Source organism: Brachyistius frenatus, unplaced genomic scaffold (assembly GCF_029030835.1).
Source record: "Brachyistius frenatus isolate BFR_SWC_R1_liver_20210118 unplaced genomic scaffold, ASM2903083v1 Contig_9, whole genome shotgun sequence".
Taxonomy (NCBI): domain Eukaryota; kingdom Metazoa; phylum Chordata; class Actinopteri; family Embiotocidae; genus Brachyistius; species Brachyistius frenatus.
Genome location: NW_027210608.1, coordinates 3,616,751 through 3,637,424, shown reverse-complemented (window position 1 = coordinate 3,637,424; position 20,674 = coordinate 3,616,751). Strand labels below are relative to the sequence as shown.

The window sequence follows — 20,674 nt, the reverse complement described above, 5'->3', positions numbered from 1 at the left end:
CTAATTGTGGCGCAGTGATACACGTGTACCTTTATTCACCAAGCACTAGTCTGTTGTAATATGTTTGTGTTGCATTTAATGGTTGGCTTCAAAAGTTGTTGGATATTGTGATAATTTTTTTTTCTTTTCTTGCTGACAGAAACAAAAAACAATGACCTTGAGGTTGTCTGACACGACCTGCCAAAACTTCTACATCACATAAATATGAACTTTAAAACATCAATTTCATGTTTCCAATTAATCATCGGAAATTGTAAAAAATTTAAAATGTACTGTCGAATTTAATTCTAAAGAATATTTCAGCATATACCAATGCAAAGCGTGCTTCTTCACACTGTGTTAAAAAAAATGGAGGGAGACAAACAAACGATGCCTGAACTAGAGTTGTATCTATAGATTTGAACTTGTTCTGGAGCGTCTGACTGTATCACATGGTCTTCAACCATATTGTTTTTAATTTAAGAAGTAGATATCATCTGTGCATGGCTTCTTGGGTAATACAGACCAAATAATGAGTAAAAAAACACAAGGAGGGCTCCTGCTACTGACGCATGCCGATTAAAATCGCATGTTTTTCTTGCGTGGGCTTCACACAAGAGCAACAAAATAATCTCGAAAGAATTTCACTTGTCATGCACAAGGAAATTAAATTCTTTGAGAAGCGCTTCTGAGTCACACACATGTAATTCAGCCCAGAATTATATGATATAGTACTTTAAAACCTGTTACTGGAAAAGTAACAACCCTTTTACACTGAAGCTTGACCTGCCTCCAGCGAGGCTTTGGAGGCTGCGGTAAAGAGGTATGAAAGGCGTGTTGTGCTTGCGAGGTTCTTTTTTTCCAGCTTCTACAAACCCAAATACTGACCGGGCCTGAACAGAAACCTGAAATTAACCACCTAAATAGCTCAATTTTGAGGATAAGACTTAACACACTGACCTGCAAGTGACCCGCGAAACAGATGGCCAGGGTCAACAGCAGCACACACACCAACACGCCGAATGACATCCCCAATATCTGTCGACTGACGGAGAGAAAACCAGAGCGTGCAAAAATATCAGTCTCCTGCCTATTTACTGACACAAATGTCATCTTCATAGTGCGCTTTTGAAATAACTTCTCGCTACACCTCAAAAACTCAAAAGGACAAAGAAAAAATAGGCCAGCTGTCTCTTCTTCCCAACAGATTTTAATATAACAGGAAAATATGATCATACTCACTCCTTCGTGACAAACATCTGAACCAAAAAGATGCAGAGGAAGATGAAGGTGGCACAGCCGACATAGTGTTTGAACATCGGCAAATCCAGAGCTCGGTACTTAGAGGAGCAAAAAAAACAAACAGAAAACACACAAACCTCGTAGTCAGTACGAGAATGATTGATGGGAAATGTATTACAAAGTAGAAATAAAAATGCTTTTGATGGCTTCTTGGCGTCCAACCAACCTGTTTTTCCAGATCTTTCTTTGGAAACCATAAAGCCAGACTGACGCTCTCTTCAGACTTCGACCACTGCCTAAGAGAGACGAGGGACGAATGAAGGATGGAGAAAGAAAGAGAACGAGGGTAGGAAGACAGAAAACAGCACGAATAGATATTTTCTCTGTCTTTTACACTTCAGGTGTCACAGGTTTAATATCTGCACTGTTAGTGTTTTAATGGGGAGATCAGCGCTGGATCACATCGGCCATAAACAGCTGAGCTTGCGCTTGTGGTAAGAACTTGACACAATACCAACCCCTTGTTGAGAAGGTCTGCACTTGTGATGACATTAGGTCAATAAACAAGTTTTAGCAGCCTGGTTCTCGCAGATCACAATCAATAAACATGCAAAGAAGTGATTGTAATCATAATTTCTGTTCATTATATACAAAAACTATTCTACAAAGTAAAGATCCGTGCTATGCGCAAAATTAATGCCGCACACAGTATTATCCTGACATCAATTACAATATTTACGTCCGTACTAAAAGCACTATTTTTATGCGGGCTCAAAATCCGTGAGAAGGAGAATGCCGATTTTATTCAATTTTCCTCCGCAGTTTTTGTGTCTGTCGCAGATGAAGCTGTGTTAGTGCTGACCAGGCAGCACAGTGTCATTTTGACACTCGGTTTGGTACGAAATTGCCGTTGCAATTGCAATAAAAGAATTGCTCAGATCACCTGGTGTTGCAAAAGCAGGGTCACTTCCATGGCTTCAGCTGGAGCTAATATGCACACCGACACCTCAAGTAAAAATAACACCTTTCATTTATGTTCAGTGTGGCCTTTTTTGCGTTTGCTACTCTTTTGTCACCTTCTGCAGACATGTGCATCAAAAGACATTTGTTATTGTGATTGAGGAACATTTGTATCCATAAACTCATCCACAGATGCAATCTAGCGACAAACGGTATCAAAAAAAACATCAGTACATCAGCATACGATGTTGAGAAGCCGACGGAAACTTTTAACTGTTGGATGTCTCCATGCAGTTTCATTAAATAGCTGCAGGCATCAACCAGCAGCAGGAGTGAGATACATGTTTCATGAACCGCCTCTGATTTAAGAGAGAGGCTGTGTAATCTTACTGATTATTTAAATTGTTCAACACATCACTATGGATTAGTCATGATAGGGTTTTTTTAATGTCACATTAGGAAGCTATTTCTCAGATTTCCTGTTTAACAGTTCAATCATCTCGAGTAACGCAGCAGTCGTCAGGATGAGTCCTGAGCTCTGGGATCTGTGCAGCTGTTTTTATTGTACACAATAGTCTAAACTCAAAGCCAAAACCTGTCTAAATATTACAGTGAGCAATTCCAAATAGGTTACGCATATAAATAAACACTAGCAGCACTTTCATTTTTCAGCCTCTACATACTATTCACAGAATTTTTATTTTTTTTTCATATTTATTATTTTTTTTTTCTTCTTTTTTTTAAGTTCACGTGAGAATTTCCCCCCCACTCTCTCAGTAAAATTGTGTCCGGCTCACACCAGCAAAGGTCAACAAAAAACAATATGAACAAATCTGTTCCCAACAAATATCTCTGAATCCACGTCAGACTCAACACAACACGATAACATACGACCTGATTTGACCAATAATTAAATACAAGTTCAGAACTGATGCTGGTTCACTGAAACACAAAAGCTTGTGGCGAGGGATACTGTCAGGGCATCGACATCATAATTAAGGTAATGGATATTAATATTTGGGGGTTGTGTATTTAGTTTTTTAAATTTTGGAAGGGAGATTCATCTTGTTGCATCTACTGCATTATTTTACAGTTGTTGGGATTATACAGTCTGGACCAAAGTGGTGGACCGATCCACCACAGTCCCACAGACAAATACTGCAGAGAATAAAAGCATTGGGGTTCAATTTTACTTGGTATTGTTCACTTAAACCTGAGAATTAAATCACAACATCTTGATATGAGACGCATGTCACATAGCCATGCTTAATATCAACTATTCTGCAGTCATATCACAGCAAACAAACACGTCCTTTATCATCACTGATATCGGTGAACCCGAAAGGGCAGAAGAGTTTGTTTTTTTGCTGTGCAACTCGGTGCAGATTTAACCTTTCAACATATTTTTCCTGCAGTTTGGGTTATAATATTTTATGAAATATACTATGAAAATAAATACACCAAAAATAGACCTACTTGCTGCTGAGCTCGTCTATGGTCGTGGTCATCTCATTGTGCAGCTCCTCATCAAACTTACTCTTCTGAGATTTGTTCCTGCAGCAGAAAGCACAGAAACAATTAGGAAGAAGCCGGCCGATAGACTCTGAAACACGCCGGCTGAAGGGAACACATGCTGGAAAACCAGACCAGGTCATGCGGGTTACTCGGGTCCAGTCTAGCTGTGCTTGAAAGGAACTCGGTCAATGCCGTTCTGAGCATTAGTGAGAAAAAAAGAGAAACGTGGTTTGTGCCTGGGAGAGAGTTATGTAGAGGGAGTGTGCCGGATGCAGAATGCTGTGTGTTAGATGATCTCTGTGGGATTCGGCAGGCGTGTTTCTGTTGTGCTTCTGCCTGGAAACCCCCCCGACTCTATCAGGAAGGAAACACTCACACACATGCCCAGACACAGATACACTCGAGCCCCAGCCAGTGATCAGGGTTAATAGGAGCATGTCAGTCCACTAACGGAGTTATAGAGTTTGTGAGGTCACGTGTTGCCCTGTTACACAGAGATAGCGGTTAGAAACGGTGAGAGAAGAACAGTGTTACACCACTGCTCAGGTTAGAGTTGGGATAGAAAGGCTCTCCACTATCACAGCAGTTCTCAGCCTCGGGATCGGGATACTACACAAAAATCTTCGGGCGTGTGTGGGATTAACACAGTGATTAAAAAACACATATGTGATTTATATTTGTTATATTGGAATTTATAGTGTAATATGTTATCTCTAATCTTTAGTTATGATGAAAAATGAGTCAGTTTAGTATTTACTCCCACAAAAGGGATCAATTAAAAACATGATATATAATTCCTTTGGGCAAACTGCAGGGCTAAACTGATTGCTGGGTGATAATCTGCAATTTAAAAAAAATGATAGAAACGCTAAAAACTTAATGCATTTTTTCCAACATGTGAAAGCTCACAATCGTCTGCATTTACACAAGGGGCTGTGAGCAAGTATCAATTCTTTTTGTTCATTGGTGTGATGAGGTGAAAGGTGGAGAACTGCTGCTGTGGAATGAGGACCCTCCGTACCACGAAGGTCCCACTCACTTATAGCTGCTGAACTGAGAGGTGGGCAAGGAGAACGGCTCTTCAAGAGACTCATCAACGCTGTCAGGGTCCAACAGTAAGACACAAACATATTCATCACAACAGGGCAGCGAGGAGCCCAAAAAATCCACAGGAATTATGTCATATAGTTTAAATGTAAAAAAATCTAGACGGCTACATATCTGCTTGTGAGCCGCAATCAAAACGTTTCATCGCAGTAAAATGTAAAGTCATTAAGACTGTGTGGGTGCACGTTATTTCTCTGTCACTTCACTCTCAGAGACGTCCATCAGCTGCTGCCTCTGCTTTAGTGGAGCGAGATAAAAACAATCCTACATTCTTCCAGGGTGGAAGGTTTGCGCTTTTAGGCTCACACTTACCACCTCAAATCACATCACTCCAGCCCACACTGTTTGTGTAGGCGAGTCCTGCCCACTAATCAGTAGCTACACTTTAAACATTTGTCTGTTTGCTTACTGCATGTGCCAGATGGGCAGAGAGAATTATCCATTACCAGCTATAGCCATAATCAATTTGTCTATGCGTTATTTGAGGCTGATGGAAGGGCGCAGCGGTCCCATCAGTCAGCAGGAAACACTGCCAGTACAGCAGAGCAGTGCTAAGCAGATGCTAAGTGACAGCTTTAGTAGACAAACCTGTATTTGCTGGGTGAAACTAACGCCTGTAACATTCAGTTTGTTCTGGCAAGCTGAATCAAATAATGTCTGATTCTAAAAACAATTTGCGTATTACCACCACCTCCTCTGTGGATCTGCAATATCTAGTACCACTCAGACTTCAAGGTCAAAGAGTCATTTTCTCAGTTTCCTACTCTGCAACCTGCCACTTCCATATAACCATCTCAGCTATGTGAAAACACGCAGCACAGATGGTTACACACAGAATAGGATGTTAACATGCTGCCTAGACCATGAACTGGATGTTACGTGAATCACGCATCCACATAATAACAAAAGGGTAAGAGAAGTTGAAAAGATGATCTAATACGACTCCATAATGGGTAAACACCAGTCACAATATTCCATAAAAATGTCTAATCTTTGACAAAATGCAAACATTGTACATATTATGATAATGTCCATGTGTACTGCTGAATATTGGCATTAATGTAATGGCTGCTAGATAAATAAAACAAAAAAAACATAATGTACTTCTAAATGATTTCACACACTGTATTACATAATATTATTATAAAGTCAGATGGAAATATAATGAGCTCTGATTCGACGAACAGATGGGAACGTCCTGGCCGGGAACGTAGCTGGCAAACACTCTTCCCTTCTGAAGCAGTGACCATCAAGTCAAGATGCTACTGAGTAACAGGGCTGTCACCTTGGCCTGTGTGAGTCTGTGTGAGAACACTTTTTATCCATGCCAAGATTCACATTCTGCTAAAGTCATACATGGGATTTATTGTGCAGAAACTGTAGCGGCTCACTCGTCTTACCTCTCCGTGATCTTGGAGCCGGGCGCCGGGCGCAGAGGAATGTCCTGGAAAAGACGGGGACACAGTTCATCCAATAAATATGTTTAATGGAGGCCACGCCCAACAGAACTCAAGTTATCTAACATTTTGATTTGGAAAATACTTTAACCTCTGAAGATAATTACTACATTAAATCACTGTGTCCATTTCACTTGTTTTAGAGATAAATCTCAAATACTATTGTTGATCAAAGAAACAGGAAATCTGTTTAAAATTGCTTCTTCTTGCCTAAAGTTTTTACACATCCAATGTTTTGACAATGAAATGAAGACCTTGTCCAGCAGTTCTATCTACAGCTAATCTATCCTCTTATCTTCATGTAATGAAATTGCTGATACATCGAAAACATGCTTTGTATTCGTTTACCGTCTAATATGTTATCTTCATACCAACTAACGATGACCCAAATAAAACATAACAACAATCCAGCCAGCTTACCTTGAAACGTGGCTTGCCATTGACGATGGTGTCCGGACTAAAGCCCTCTCGGCTCTGGAGGTGGGCAAAAGGTTTCACAGCCCCCCAGGATTCAAGGTAACGGGTCATACGCACGGATGCCCGCATCTTCAGACCATCGCTCAACCGAGGTTTAGCTGCAGTTCGGGTTTTCAGTGATGAATCCTTTGACTTAGAGCAGACGCAAACAAACATAGAATTCATATTACGTTGAAGTTAGAGTGAGTGTGTCCTAAATCATGAATCGGAGAGTACTCTGGAACAGCACGCGTCTATTATGTTTGTGCAATCGTCTAGTTTTGATAGTAAAATGAAACGTGGATCAGCGGCAGGTTTTGGAGAAATGGAAGAATGCCAGCGACCGCAAGAGGATTGCTCAGAAGTGATGTGTGTATGAGTCACTGCACTGAAGAATTTTTCTCCGTTTACATCATGCATGCATTTGGCACCAAATTATAGGAAAAGGATATAGCAAAGCAAAAAACATCTGTTGCTCAGGGTCATGTGAGCATTTTATGAACCTAGTGTAGTCAAGACTGGGGAGAAAATGTTTGGCTAGAAAAATCTATTGGCAGAAAATGTGTTTATATTTATGGCTTTTGCTTTTTCTGAAATCACAGTAAATTCCTTTGTATGCCTTGGCTTGGGACAAACAGCAGGGTTAGAAAAAAAAGTTTAAAAAAACAACACTGTATTGTAGCTAACATATGTATAACGTATGTGACAGTAAAAAGATCAGACATGATTATAAGCATTCTAACATCCAGTAAGAAAAAACTAAACAAAACACACAATACAGTCTGTGCTCAAAATATGTTTGAAGGTTTTAAAATGATTTACGTGATTAAATAATTGTTTTTCATATCTTCCAGTTTTCAAACGCTAAGGATTTGTCACTGTCCCATACAATGTGTATATTTGATGAAGACAGGTGAGAACTTACCCGTGGATCGATGACTAGGTAGGTGCGGACATTGAGCTCTTTTAGGTAGGGGTCCCTGAGGTGGCCCTCACCCTCTTCCACTTCATAAGCTTTGTTCAGGTGCTTCAGAGTCGCTTCTGTGATATGGACACGTCTGAGCAAGTGATGAAAAGAAAGTATTTAATATTTGGCATGGCATATATAACAGGGGTTTTTATTATTTTGTCCACCCCACTTATATCATGTAGATGTGACAGAAATAGCAGAGACACTTTTTTGAGTATTGCAATAGAGTTTAAAAGATTAACATTACATAAAAACTGCATCTTTAACAATGATAAGTGTAGAATAAAATTACAAAACGTATAACTTTATGCTGGATAAATGTATATAATTATCCTCACGAATGTGACTGAACACCTTTGTTGTGGATATGAGTAGCTTACTCTCTCGAACAAATTTGCATATAAATATATGGGCCAATATATCTGTATCATTAAGTGTACAAATATAACTTGACTTGATAGTATTAAGGAAGCCTGAATCTCAGTCAACCTCAGCTTGTTAAAGTCAATATAAAAATATTAAACATAAACGTGTATGAAGGGTTATGAAAGAAAAGAAGAGCTACTTACCCTGGAAACCCACCTGACTCCATATGATTGGCCAGAGTGACGTCATGTGACCACACATCAAACTGCCACTTGCGAAGGCCAATCACACCGCAAAGTACGTTTCCCGAGTGAACGCCCACTCTCATGTTGATATCCACTCCGGTGGCCTCCCGTACCTGCCTGGAGAAGTGTCACAAATACTGAAACTTGTTGTTTCTGTATGCAGGGCTTCAAGGACCTTCAATGTCCTTCAAGGCACATTAACATTAGGAGAGTGACATTTCTGTCCTTTCCATGATGAAGCCCTGTGTCTGTCTTAATATGTATGGTAAAACTCAACATACTGGCACAAAACAAATACATATTTGATGTTACGGAGTTAAAGGTTCGGGATTCGTCCTTCCGTTTTAGCAGAATAGTAAACACATAACCTGCCCTTAAAGAACAATATACCACATATGTTGCCTGAAGTTTCACAAATAGCATTGAACACCTTGTTTTTATGAATTATAAAATTAATTTTAGTGTCAATTTCATAAATTGGCTGGCACAAACTCACTTGATGGCTTCACACATGTCCAGGCCCATTTTGACACAGTTCTTGGCATGTTTGGGCAGAGAGACTGGCAGCCCAGACACACAGTAGTAGCAGTCTCCAAGGATCTTGATTCTCATGCATTCGTTTTCCTTTAAAGGATGAGAAAGAGGAAAATGTTTCTTTAACGTAACAACAAATGGCTCTGCCCACTACAACAACTATTATGTACAATGAGGGTTAAAGTGTCTTAGTTATGTCCTGATAGGAAAAGTGTGCTTCCCTGGTGAACAGCCAGACGGGGGTCTAAAACAGGAATCTTCCCGTCACAAACTCACTTACTCTGATCATCAGATTACTGCAGCTACCATGTTTAAAGACGAAAACATTGAAGTGAAAGTTAAGCTTAGTCAGTGTTTTTTTTTTTCCATGAATGACGACAGGAAGAAAGTCAAAGTGATAGCTCACCTTGGCGATTTGGTCAAACTTGCCAAACAATTCATTGAGCATTATGACAAGCTCCTTGGGAGAACAGTCACTGGCCAGTCGGGTGAAGCCAACAATGTCCGCATAGAGAATACTGAAAGAAGGAAGTCAATGAAAATGTAACACACAGAAAAACACTGCAAAGAATAATGCCTGTTCTGACATGTAAAATATCAGATCTATCAAACTAAAATATTATTAGTGTTGGTGATATGATGAGTAACTTACTAACTGAACTAGTTTTACAAATCTGCATACTAAAGTGAAAAACTCAAACTTGTATGACCTCAAACCACAGTAATCAGAGTGTCCTTCAAAGTTGACTCTGCATCACGCCTTAATACATCCATGTAAGTTGTATATCATGGTAAATGTTTAGTGATTCACATGTTCAGGCTGCGACAGAAGAACACGTGTTGACGGGACATCTTTTCACCCATCAGTCAACGAACTGGCTTTTTTCAATCAGTCAATCAATTACAGACATAGAGAAGGACCTCCTGAATGAACTCTGAACAATCAACCAGTGTGCAGCAGACTGACGGACACTAAGGACCATAAAGCTCACACTGTTTGTGTCCTTCAAATTTGGGCCATATTTTCTCTGCACTGCCTCGTCGGCACATTATGACCAATTGTGACCATTATGACCCGTGAGTTGAGACTGAGCTTTTCATGGGAAAAAACACGTGTCCCATCTGCCATTAACCTCCAGTAGACCTGATCAGTGACTGATTAAAAGGTTCGTCTGGTTTGATGCTGAATCATAGTCTGCGCATCATTAAAGCTGCCCATCAGCAAACCACAGAGGGACAGCGATAGCCTATCTGACCTCACAGAGACCCCGACACCGCAAGGAAGAACAGCTGGATGCTTGGCAGAAATCCAACCCAAAGAGAGAACCCGACTCCCTGCCTCGACGAGGCTCGTCTCTGTGGGAACTGAAACTCTAATCATTGCAATGCTGGCCTCAAGAGAAAACACCAAACTCATCTTACTGAATTAGAGGATATACTGTATCAACAGCAGTGTGATGAATGCTGCACTTATAAATTATAGCATGTATTTAATTTGATTCTTCGATGGCCATTGATGGGAGCTCACTGCTGCATAATTAATCTCTTGACATGATAATGGAGCCATCAGCTCAATCCGAGTATACCCAGAGTTCCCATTATTTCATACAACATGCAGAAATATTGAGAACAAACTCGCACAAAAAACACTACAAATATCCATTGATCGTATGCGTTATTAAGTTATCCCCAGAAATCTACGTGTAGGTTTTTGCATGGATTCAACTTGGACTGAGACGCACCACATCTAGTGGGGCTGAGGACAACCAGCAGAGGAACACACATACACCTGTTTGAGCTGTTCTTCGTCCAGGTGCTTCAGCAGACGGACAACGCAGCTAATCACTGCTCGCACTTGGCTAATTCCAGGGATAGATCTATCATTCAACACCTTTTTACTTCAGCCTTCAATGAAGACAGAAGAAAACATGGCTGATACCACACAATGGCCCCTTGATTAACAAAGAGTACGTCTTTAAATATTCACTCAGACCAAATTACCTGAACCCTATGAACCCAAAGCTATTTTCAGGGTAATTTTACTACCTTCACTTTTAAGCTCATATCTTATTCATTATCGGAGCTAACCATTCATGCTGTTCTTGTTTTTTTTAAGTAGTCAAGGCAATCCAGATCTTTCGTCATTTGATTTGATAATAATACGAATTTTTTTTATATTAGCCTTTATATCAAGGGAAAAAAATATATATTTTTGTCTGATGAAATTGTTGTTTTTACATGTATCGCACCATAACATATTGTCAGTAGAGATATCTTTTTCTAATTGTGTAGAGGAAATCGGACAATATCTGAACCGTGTTTGTGGGACACTATGACTATGTGCTGAGTGCTTGACAGAAAATAAATGTCATGAATGACTACGCGTGGCCAGAGGCCCAAACCAGGGACTCAGTCAGGTCATATGTGATATGTGCTAATAACTCGGCTGTTGGCTCCGTTGCAAAAACATGGTTATTAATATTTCATTTTTTTCATACAAAGTGGGATGCAATGTCAACCCTATATGTTGGCGACAGCACAGAAGTCAGCTGTGATTTCAAAACCGGATTAGCTGATAATGCGTTTGTCGTACAGAGAAACAACAGGTATCGTCAGAAAGGGTAAATTCTGCCGTTTATTTAGATATAAAGAACATTATGAAGCGATCGGGACTTTGGGAATTATCCAATCAAGAGTAGCAAGGGTGGAGATGGACACGGTGCTTTCTGCATAGTCGGATCACGATGCAACTTCTACTTCGATTATGTCTGCAACGCTTCGTCAGACAGACGAGGCACTGACATAGCTGGGAAGCTCAAGTTGTGCAGTTTAATAAGATTCGCGGCGCATCTCTCTGTGACAAATACTTGCTGTACAATTAAACCCAAGAAGAAGGGGTGGGAATTTCCATCGGGCTCTAAGGGTTAATAAACAGCAGAGTGGATATAAACAATCCAATCATTTTCTATTTTTTTCATGTTTTGTTTTATGCCAACATGCAGAATATGAACATTAAAATAAATTCTGGTAAATACCCCACAGAAACCAAGTAATCCAGACGTGTTATTACAACGGATTTAAATTGCTCTTAAAAAAAATAACTACAATGACGATCTTTTATTGTGGTGATGCAGGGACTATCTCCTGTCTACATTTCTCAGAAAATCAGCTGTCGTGCCATCTGCCCGAGTTCAGTTTAAGCTGCTCCAATATCTGTCAGCACTTGATAAATTAATGAAACCTTTGTATAACAATGCTGGAACTGGGTCACTGCTTGGAAAACAAACACACATGTTAATCTCCTGCATTATGAGAATTGGTCAGAGGAATCTGCTTTTTGTGCGTTTTTTTTTTTTTTTTTTTTTGCTTCGCTATCTCTTGTTTGTTTTATGAAGCACAAACAGAAAGCCCAGATACCAGTTCTCCTGAAGACACAGAGGATTTATAAGATTAATGTTATAGACAAAGTAGATGGAATCGGTCTGATTAAAGAACGCAGCCAACTTTAGTTTTTAACATCAAAGTGACACAAGTATAGCAATCTTAAAAATACTATAGATCAAAAGATGAAGTGGTTTTTTTTTTCTCCTTTCTGATTTGAAGACAGAAGTAAATCAGATATATAGTAAACTATCTTCTTCAAAGTTGCTGTTTAAGATGCAGATTTTTAGCGAACTTGTCATATTGAATATAAGTCATGTCACATTGTAAGTGATTTTAGTTTTCACAAATGTAATCTTTTTTTTAGGCTGGGAATCCACCTCTTGTTACCAATCATAAAGAGAGCAGGTCCACAGACACTTGTACTTTCCAACAGATCCATCAGTATTGATCCAAAGCTCACATGTAGAGGAACATGGTCAAACAAGGTTTCCATAATAAGGATTCTTTACAACAAGAGCAAACCAGCAATCAATGAATCCAAACAATCCCCAGCTTTCCACGTGTATTAAGAAGGTTTGTGTTCGTACCTGACATTCTCATGCCTCTTGACATAAAGGCTGTGGAAGTTGTTATCCTTGACCAGTCGCTGTTGCTCTTCTTTGTCTTTACAGTCTTGCAAGCGCTCCATTATTGCCAGTTTCATCTTCATGGAAATGTAGACTGGCAGCACGGACTGCAGCAGGTTCTCCTACGAACACACACACAGATTTTTTTTTTTTATTTCCTCGATGCCAATATTTAACTCTCTGTAAAAACTAAAATTATATCACAGCAGCAGTAGTTGTTTGTCCGCACCAGTTTTAATTGGGATTCAGAGAAGTGGTTTGTAAAGAAACCAGCATTTAAAGTGAAGTGGTAGCAAATACATCTAAACACTAAATCACTATGCTGTTATCGTAGTCATACTGTGGTTAACATGACAAAGCAGAAGAATTGTCCAGACTGTCCCTGTGTGGGAATAGTACAGTGAATTAATTCATTAGGAAAGAAGATTGGAGTCAGTCTGCCACAATAGCCACAGGCCTGAGCAGTGTTCAAAGTTTAATGGCTTTATTACGACAGGAATCTGAAGAGGTAGCTTCTCAAGAAATGATGAATCCCCATTTATCCCATCATAAGGACATCAGGTTACATCATGTGACCACACTGGCTTAGTCAAGGCTTCCCAAATGTATTTTACTTAAAACACTCTGCAACGTTTTCCAGAAGGTGGATGTAAATAAAGATAAGTATGAGAATAAACATGAGAGCGAAGTGAAGTATTTGTGTGTGTGTGTGTGTGTGTGTGTGTGTGTGTGTGTGTGTGTGTGTGTGTGTGTGTGTGTGTGTGTGTGTGTGTGTGTGTGTGTGTGTGTGTGTGTGTGTGTGTGTGTGTGTGTGTGTGTGTGTGTGTGTGTGTGTGCGCGTGTGCGAACATGAATGTGTGTATAAATAAATTTGTACTTGCTTAAGTATTCAACTCCTTTAACCGGTTCCTCATATTGTATAGTTAAACGGATTGCACTGAATTTTTTTTTCTGTGCTTGCAAATGAACTACATCTTTTTTATAGAAACATGTATTGAAGTGTACAACGTTCAAATCATCACTTTATACAGCAAATTGGATTTTGTCTTTTCTTTCTACTCTTCCTTTCATGTTGGCTCTCGTTAGACGAGGGCTACATTTGTGAACAGTTATTTTCAATTCATTGCAGAGATTTTCGGAAGGATTTAGATGCAGGCTTCAGTCGGGCCACTTCAGGACGCCCACATTCTTGTTCTGAAGTCATCCCAGTGTTCATTTGTCGCTATAGTCCAGGTCATTGTCCCGCCGGAACACAGATTTCGTTCACAATCTAATATATTAGAAATACCTTCTGAATAATCTCCTGTATTTGGCTGTAATTATAAATCCCTTATATTTCTACAGGCCGGGGAAGCTGAAAATATCCTCCACTCTCTTGACATAATTCACCACCACTTCATGATATCCAAAGTGTGTTATGCTGCTTTTCCACCACATTGCACAACTCGACTCTATTCTACTCTGAGCACTTTTGGAAACGGGTACTTCTCTGGATTTTGTTTTCCACTGTCGATAGTAACCACCTCACAGTGCAGCTGTGACATCGTTTTCAATGGGACACAAACACTTGTTGCATCCTTTTGTCTCCAACAGGAGAAAAACCTGCACCTCCTCATCTGACCACAAGCAGGAACCTCGACAGCGATGATACTACAAAAACTAAGATACTGTCAGCAACTTTTGCCTGTTGGAAAACCAAAAAAAGGTGTGAAGAGACGAGTCGAGCCGTAACGTGGTGGGAAAGCGGCTTTATTTACCGATTGACTAGTTTGTGTCTGACGGAGTTCTTTGGATAAAGGCAGGCATTACTTTTTATCAGATTACGGGATCTCTTGGTTCAACATGTCATAGCTTTCCATGCAGCTTTTTGCAGAAGCCAAGTGTGCGGTCACAAGCCTTTTATTTCCCTGGAGTGTTTCTGGACACCCTCCAGGCTGCCAAGACATCTTAAGGACTCAAGAGAATGAAATTGCACCTAAACTAAATTTGCAGTGTTATTGCAAAGAGGTGAATATGTTTTGAATAAAAACATTCCAGCTTTTCTCTTTTGATTAATTTTCAAAAAACTGAAAACTAATAGAGAAATGGACTATGGACGTTTTGAGTTTCAGTAGATGTAGACCAAAAAAACAAAAACATATAATCCAAATGTGTTCATATTTGAATTCACAAAACTTGTTGAAGAGATCAAGAGGGTAAGAACAGACGTAAGGTCACACACACACACCTAATGCATTGTGTGTGTGTGTGTGTGTGTGTGTGTGTGTGTGTGTGTGTGTGTGTGTGTGTGTGTGTGTGTGTGTGTGTGTGTGTGTGTGTGTGTGTGTGTGTGTGTGTGTGTGTGTGTGTGTGTGTGTGTGTAAAGATGTGTTTGTGTGCGCTCCACTGTGCTGCAACCTCAACTGCTTCAATTCACTCTGGATGACCTCTTAAAAGATGACCATTAAAAAACAATCACCTCTAATAAAATGGCCATTGAATAAATAATGATGTGTTGCATTAGACATTTATTGTTTATCATTACACTTAATCAAATGTATGAGATTATTTATGTACAATGGATATTTTTAATATGGCAAACTACGCATTGTCAGTAAAGGTATATGCTTTATGGTGAAGGGGTCAAATCAGTTCAAAGAGTTTCATTAGTGTTGGTTTCAAAGGGAATTGTTTAAATCACAGTTTGAATGCCATTTTGATGTCCTTCATACTCTGCCAAGAAACATTTCAGCAGAACACACTGAGATCTTCCCGCTGAAATTAATGTGGGAACACAATGTGAGTTTGTCATTAGTTCTCTATTTTTTTTGCTCTCTTTGGCTAACTTCATGGATCGCTCACGCTCTCTCTCTCTCTCTCTCTCTCTCTCTCTCTCTGTTTTTTTCTCTTTCTCTCCCTCTCGCTCGCTCTTTTTTCACTTTCACTGTCTTTATTTCTCTCTCTTCCGCTCTCTCGCCCCAGTTCAAATACAACAGGGTGTTTAAATGTCAATGATTATGTCATTCCTTTCTGTCCTGCTAGGCAACACTGCAGCTTCCCTGTCAGCATGTTTTATGCCCCGCACTCAGCAACAGACACAACAAATGACAGAAGGGGAAACTTGCTTTAAAAAAGACCTCTGAAGTTGAAGAAAGTCAGCACAGATGCATCTAATTTAAAAGGCATCACAGGGAAATCTAATTTGAGGAGGATTTGCTAGTCGCAATGAAAACATCCACGGGAGAGTCAACATGAGGCCAGCCGAAGGCAAAGCTTAAAAATGAAATAAATTATAGGAATATGGCAATAACGATTACTGATGAGCTGCTTTTTTCATTTGTCTCTGATGTTTGTTTCTATTCAGGGAGGTTTTCAGTACAAAAAAAAATGAAAGTGGAAAAAAAAATAACCGCTACATTCACAATATACATTTCCTTTCAATGCATTTTGTTTTTACATAAACTTGTGTACATGTAAAAGTTGAATCGGAGTTGCTTACATTGGCCAAACGTAAGCATTCAGATTTAATACCGTTGGAGACGTAGCTCATGACTCATGATGAAAGGGGCTTCGAGAGCCTCCGTATTGCACTGACCTGTTGTCTCTTTTCTATCTCCAGCTTCATCCGCATGCTCAGGCACCTCAGCGTGTCTTGGAAGGTCTGCCTCAGCGTTTTCTCCATTAGGACCTTGTGGAAGGCTCCCACCACACTGCCACACAGAAACACCACTGCGTTGGACAGCAGCTGGAAAGAGAGAAATAGTAGCAGATGTTAAGCTCTTGTTATGTCCCTGTTGGATTGGTATATTAGACATTAATATAATACAATTATTTTGTCAGTTGCTTTACTTCTATATGGTAATTGTGTGTTTCCAACTCCAGCCAAATGTTACACGAGTACTAAATGTTTGAATACTAAATATTTTGTTGCCGTTTAATCTTTACCATCGATCTGTTGCGTATCATGTAAGTATGACTATAAGCAGACTTCTAATCCAAAACAAATGAGACCAGTATATATATGAATTTATGTACCATGCTATCTTTCAGAATAACTTTTCATCTTCTATTCTTGGTGATTTGTTCAAATAAACTCGGTATAAACTGTCAGTGGTTTGTGGTAATGTTTTGGTTTGTCATAACCAAAACTGACACAAACTATATTAGAAGTCACCATCACACTCCTCCACTACAAGCAACAGCAACAGACCGATATATTAATTTCAAAGAAAAAATATATATGGCAAAACATGTATTGAAATGGGTTTACCTGGTTGGTAAGGTCAGGAGTGGCCACGGTGCTGTAAATGGTGAAGTGCACTGTGAGCGCCATGATGTGGGACAGGGAGGAGATGACACTCAGCACCACAGCATACCACAGCTGGAATGGCAGCATGGTGTACACTGTGAAGATGATGAAGAGGAAGAAAGGCACCTGGAAACAAAGAAAAACAATCATTTGTTGTGCCATGATTAAATTAAATGCTACATCTTGCATTTATTCACAGGAGGCAAAACCTTAATACAATTCTTATGAAGTTTAAATGGCGACTACATCTTCATATCTGTGTAAAATGTAGTTGTTGTTGAAGGGTTTACCAACAAAATCCAATTTTCTGTAGTTTGTGTGGCCTGGGAGAACCATTTTATGAAAGCCACTTGCAACAAAAACCTGACCTTAATGTGAACCCTGCTGGAAGGTGAGTTTACCTGGTCCCAAGGCAAGATGATGGGGCTGCTGAAGATGAAGGTGTATCCCATGGTGAGGTGTGTGGCCCAGACAATCAGGCCCAGCAGACGCCTCCATCGCTGGGAGAGCATCTCGGTACACACCAGCATGAACACGGTGAGGAATACACACAGGCTGCCGCTCACCACGCTCACAAAGGCACAATGTTCCTCTGCACTCTGTACCAGCAGCCAGGGAGAGAAAAATACACACTTCTTATTAGTCTCATCGCCAAACAGACTTGCATAGCTTCTTTCAGTCAACATTGGATGAGTAACTGTTCATCCTCATGCAGGTTTCCTGTGGTCGATACATGCCATATTGTTTTTGTCGGCACATGTTTGCAGGGTACTACTGTATACAATGTATGAGTCATATTACAAGTATGTATGTGTCAGCTTTAACAGCAGACAGTTGCCAGTTATAAGCGGTTTTTAAGACAATATAGGGCAACGTTCAAGGAGGCTGTTGCTACTGGATCTGCAGCTGCAAAAACTGAACAATTATGTAACTTTTCAAGGAAGAAAAAGCGCCTCAAACGAGCCTTTATGTGCCTCAACCAAAAAGCAAACATTATGGGTTTCGACAAATAGGTAGACGACAAGATTATTGGATTGTTTGCATGTTTTGTTTGCAAGTGTGTTGTTTTATCCATCTGCCTGTACATATGACAGAATGTACTTCCAAAATAATTTCATTTTTGCCCTCTATCATGTTTTAATGAGGTCATTGTTTGTGTGTTATCGGTGAACTTGTACTTTACAGATAAATCTGAGTGTCAAGTGAGTACAAGGTGTTCCTGAGAGGCACTGATATTCAGCCTGAACACAGAGGCTTATGTTTCACATCTGTCTCCCCGTCGTGTTCTGCTTGCTTCAGGCAACCATCCTCCTAGTTCGCGTGAGTATGTGTTTGTGCGTGTGTAAATGCATGCAGGAAACCAAAAAGTGTGCACAAGATTGTGCGATTGTTTTGGTGTTAGTGGGAGAGAGAGTGAGCGTTGGTGGAAGAACACGAGAGAAAACAAGGGGTTAAAGGAGCGCTCAAGAGTGATCGACGCACAAAGTCAGTGTTAATAGATCTCTGTGCTGAGAAGGCCATCTCTGAATTGTATGGTGAGCTTTCTGGTTACCATGGCAGCATTGGAAAAGGCCAGATCTCAGCTAAAGCACTTTCCGCTCCCTGTGTGGATGTGAGTCTTGACAAAAGCTTTATGTAGGCAGAAAAAGTACAATTATCTTATATCAACTGGAGACAAAACCACATGAACAGATACACTGTTCAACACATGGAACACTAAAGAATAAAAAAAAATAACTCAGGATAAAAGATATTTTATTCTATAGTTTACTGCATTTTACTTTTCATTTATCATTTCTACTTCTGATGTTATTGACATAATATAACAAGTGAAAAATAAGTCGTGTCTTACAGTGAAAGATGCCTCAACTTAAAGACGATTATATGCAGACAGCAAAGGCAAAACTGTGGCTGAAACTGTGGCTGAAACATGTCAAAACCTAAAGGACAAAACAAGGGCGACTAATGGAGGGTGGATATGAAATATACACTCCCCAAACATCCTCTCAGCTCTTAGAAACATGTAGCCCTATTGTATTTAAATGAAATGTAAAGAACCTAAACAATAGACTGCTTAAAACCACCTCTGTCCAATCAGGACCTGCGACTGGTGGTAGAAGTGGCACTTCAGTTCAGCTAGTTTTCCTCTCAGCTCCGCTCTTCATCCGATGTCCACGATTGAAGAGCAGTTACGCAAGCGGACAGTGACTTTCTGACACCGGTGGCCACCCCCTATCCTCCTTAGCATTTAACAACAGTGTTATACAAGTCCATCCCAACATTTTCTCTTTACTCTTCTGTTCCCCTGGCTAGTGTGTGTGTGAGAGAAACATCAAAAGGGGAAAGAAGCAGTGACTGATGGGCTGTCAGGGGAGAGACGAGTGAGGGAGGGAATTTAGCATATTTAATGTCAAAATGAGAAGCTGATTATTACTAAAATGGACAAAAAAGTAGCAGGACAAAAAACTGTGTGTGCCAGAACAAGCGATAAAAGCACTGTGTGTGTGTGTGTGTGTGTGTGTGTGTGTGTGTGTGTGTGTGTGTGTGTGTGTGTGTGTGTGTGTGTGTGTGTGTGTGTGTGTGTGTGTGTGTGTGTGTGTGTGCGCGCGTGTGTGTGCGTGTGTGCATGTGTAGACGAGCGCAGTGTGTACATAAAGTATGGAGCTATTGTACGAGAGTGAAACAATAGAAAAAAGGAGTGTGCCAGTGAGTCAGCAGCAGCAGCACAATTGAAGGAAGGTTAAGATGGTTTTTCCAACAGGGGAAAGTAGGAAAGTAATATAATCTACAGTGACAGAAGCTGTCAGTTCACTGTATGAGCCGCTGGACTGAGTGACTGAACCTCTACCTGCCACCGAGCCAAAATCAACAGCATGCCGCAAATCAGCAGAAGTCGAGGAATACCTGCCTTTTTCCTGTAGCAGTCGGGAGGCACGATTCCTCTCTAAACTCTGACAGCTGCATTGTTTTAACCACCATTTTACGTCTTTTTTCTGGATTAATTTTCTCCTGTTCAGATTTCAAACAAAGAGATTCTGTGTTAACTTCAGCAGGTTCGTGCATTTAACAAGGAGAATGTGCCGCAGAAAAAGTATTTTTGAGCCGACTTTAGCTGAACCTGACCCCTGATCTCCCCGAGCACAAAGGCAAGACAGATTCCTGAGAGAAGTATCATTAGCATTATCGAAACATGCACACCTGATGTTGTCTATTTCATACTTCCATCTCTAAACTGTCCCCTTATATAATCTAGAAAAAAAAAAAACTATTTTCATGCCTATTTCATAAACGTCCTGCTTCACATTCAAACAGTTACACAATCACTCCCTCATTCACACTTCTACGCAGCAGTACTGACAGTGAAGGGAGGTAAGAGCTTTATTTAAGGGAGAGGAGAGTCAGCCGTCCACCTCAGGATTCAAACTCCATCCAGTCACATCCTGCTTCACTGGACATTACGACACTGCTGCTATCCTAACGTGCCACATCAGTCCCTGAAACACCAATCAACTCAATGTCAGCACCATTGAAAGTAACAGAAAAAT

General features: G+C 40.2%; 1 protein-coding gene and 1 long non-coding RNA gene across 4 annotated transcripts in view; one reads left to right on the top strand and one right to left on the bottom strand.

Annotated features, from left to right (window-relative positions):
* Positions 1 to 20,674, bottom strand: part of adcy7 (adenylate cyclase 7) — a 55,019-nt gene that overhangs the window by 8,413 nt on the left and 25,932 nt on the right. For 2 of the 3 annotated variants that reach the window (XM_069690388.1, XM_069690390.1), the window contains 15 exons: positions 17,531 to 17,728; positions 17,091 to 17,255; positions 16,416 to 16,565; positions 12,803 to 12,963; positions 9,238 to 9,349; positions 8,794 to 8,921; positions 8,256 to 8,414; positions 7,642 to 7,774; positions 6,681 to 6,869; positions 6,204 to 6,247; positions 4,736 to 4,795; positions 3,658 to 3,735; positions 1,448 to 1,517; positions 1,222 to 1,319; positions 940 to 1,024 (listed from right to left, as the gene is read on the bottom strand). In XM_069690388.1, the coding sequence (XP_069546489.1) occupies positions 940 to 1,024; positions 1,222 to 1,319; positions 1,448 to 1,517; positions 3,658 to 3,735; positions 4,736 to 4,795; positions 6,204 to 6,247; positions 6,681 to 6,869; positions 7,642 to 7,774; positions 8,256 to 8,414; positions 8,794 to 8,921; positions 9,238 to 9,349; positions 12,803 to 12,963; positions 16,416 to 16,565; positions 17,091 to 17,255; positions 17,531 to 17,728 (1,830 nt within the window). The remainder of the gene's footprint in view (positions 1 to 939; positions 1,025 to 1,221; positions 1,320 to 1,447; positions 1,518 to 3,657; positions 3,736 to 4,735; positions 4,796 to 6,203; positions 6,248 to 6,680; positions 6,870 to 7,641; positions 7,775 to 8,255; positions 8,415 to 8,793; positions 8,922 to 9,237; positions 9,350 to 12,802; positions 12,964 to 16,415; positions 16,566 to 17,090; positions 17,256 to 17,530; positions 17,729 to 20,674) is intronic. The other variant, XM_069690391.1, reaches the window with a different exon arrangement.
* LOC138616241 (uncharacterized) overlaps positions 19,661 to 20,674 on the top strand; it is a 104,040-nt gene continuing 103,026 nt past the window's right edge. Inside the window, exon 1 of the long non-coding RNA XR_011310588.1 lies at positions 19,661 to 19,709. This is a non-coding gene — a long non-coding RNA (uncharacterized lncRNA). The remainder of the gene's footprint in view (positions 19,710 to 20,674) is intronic.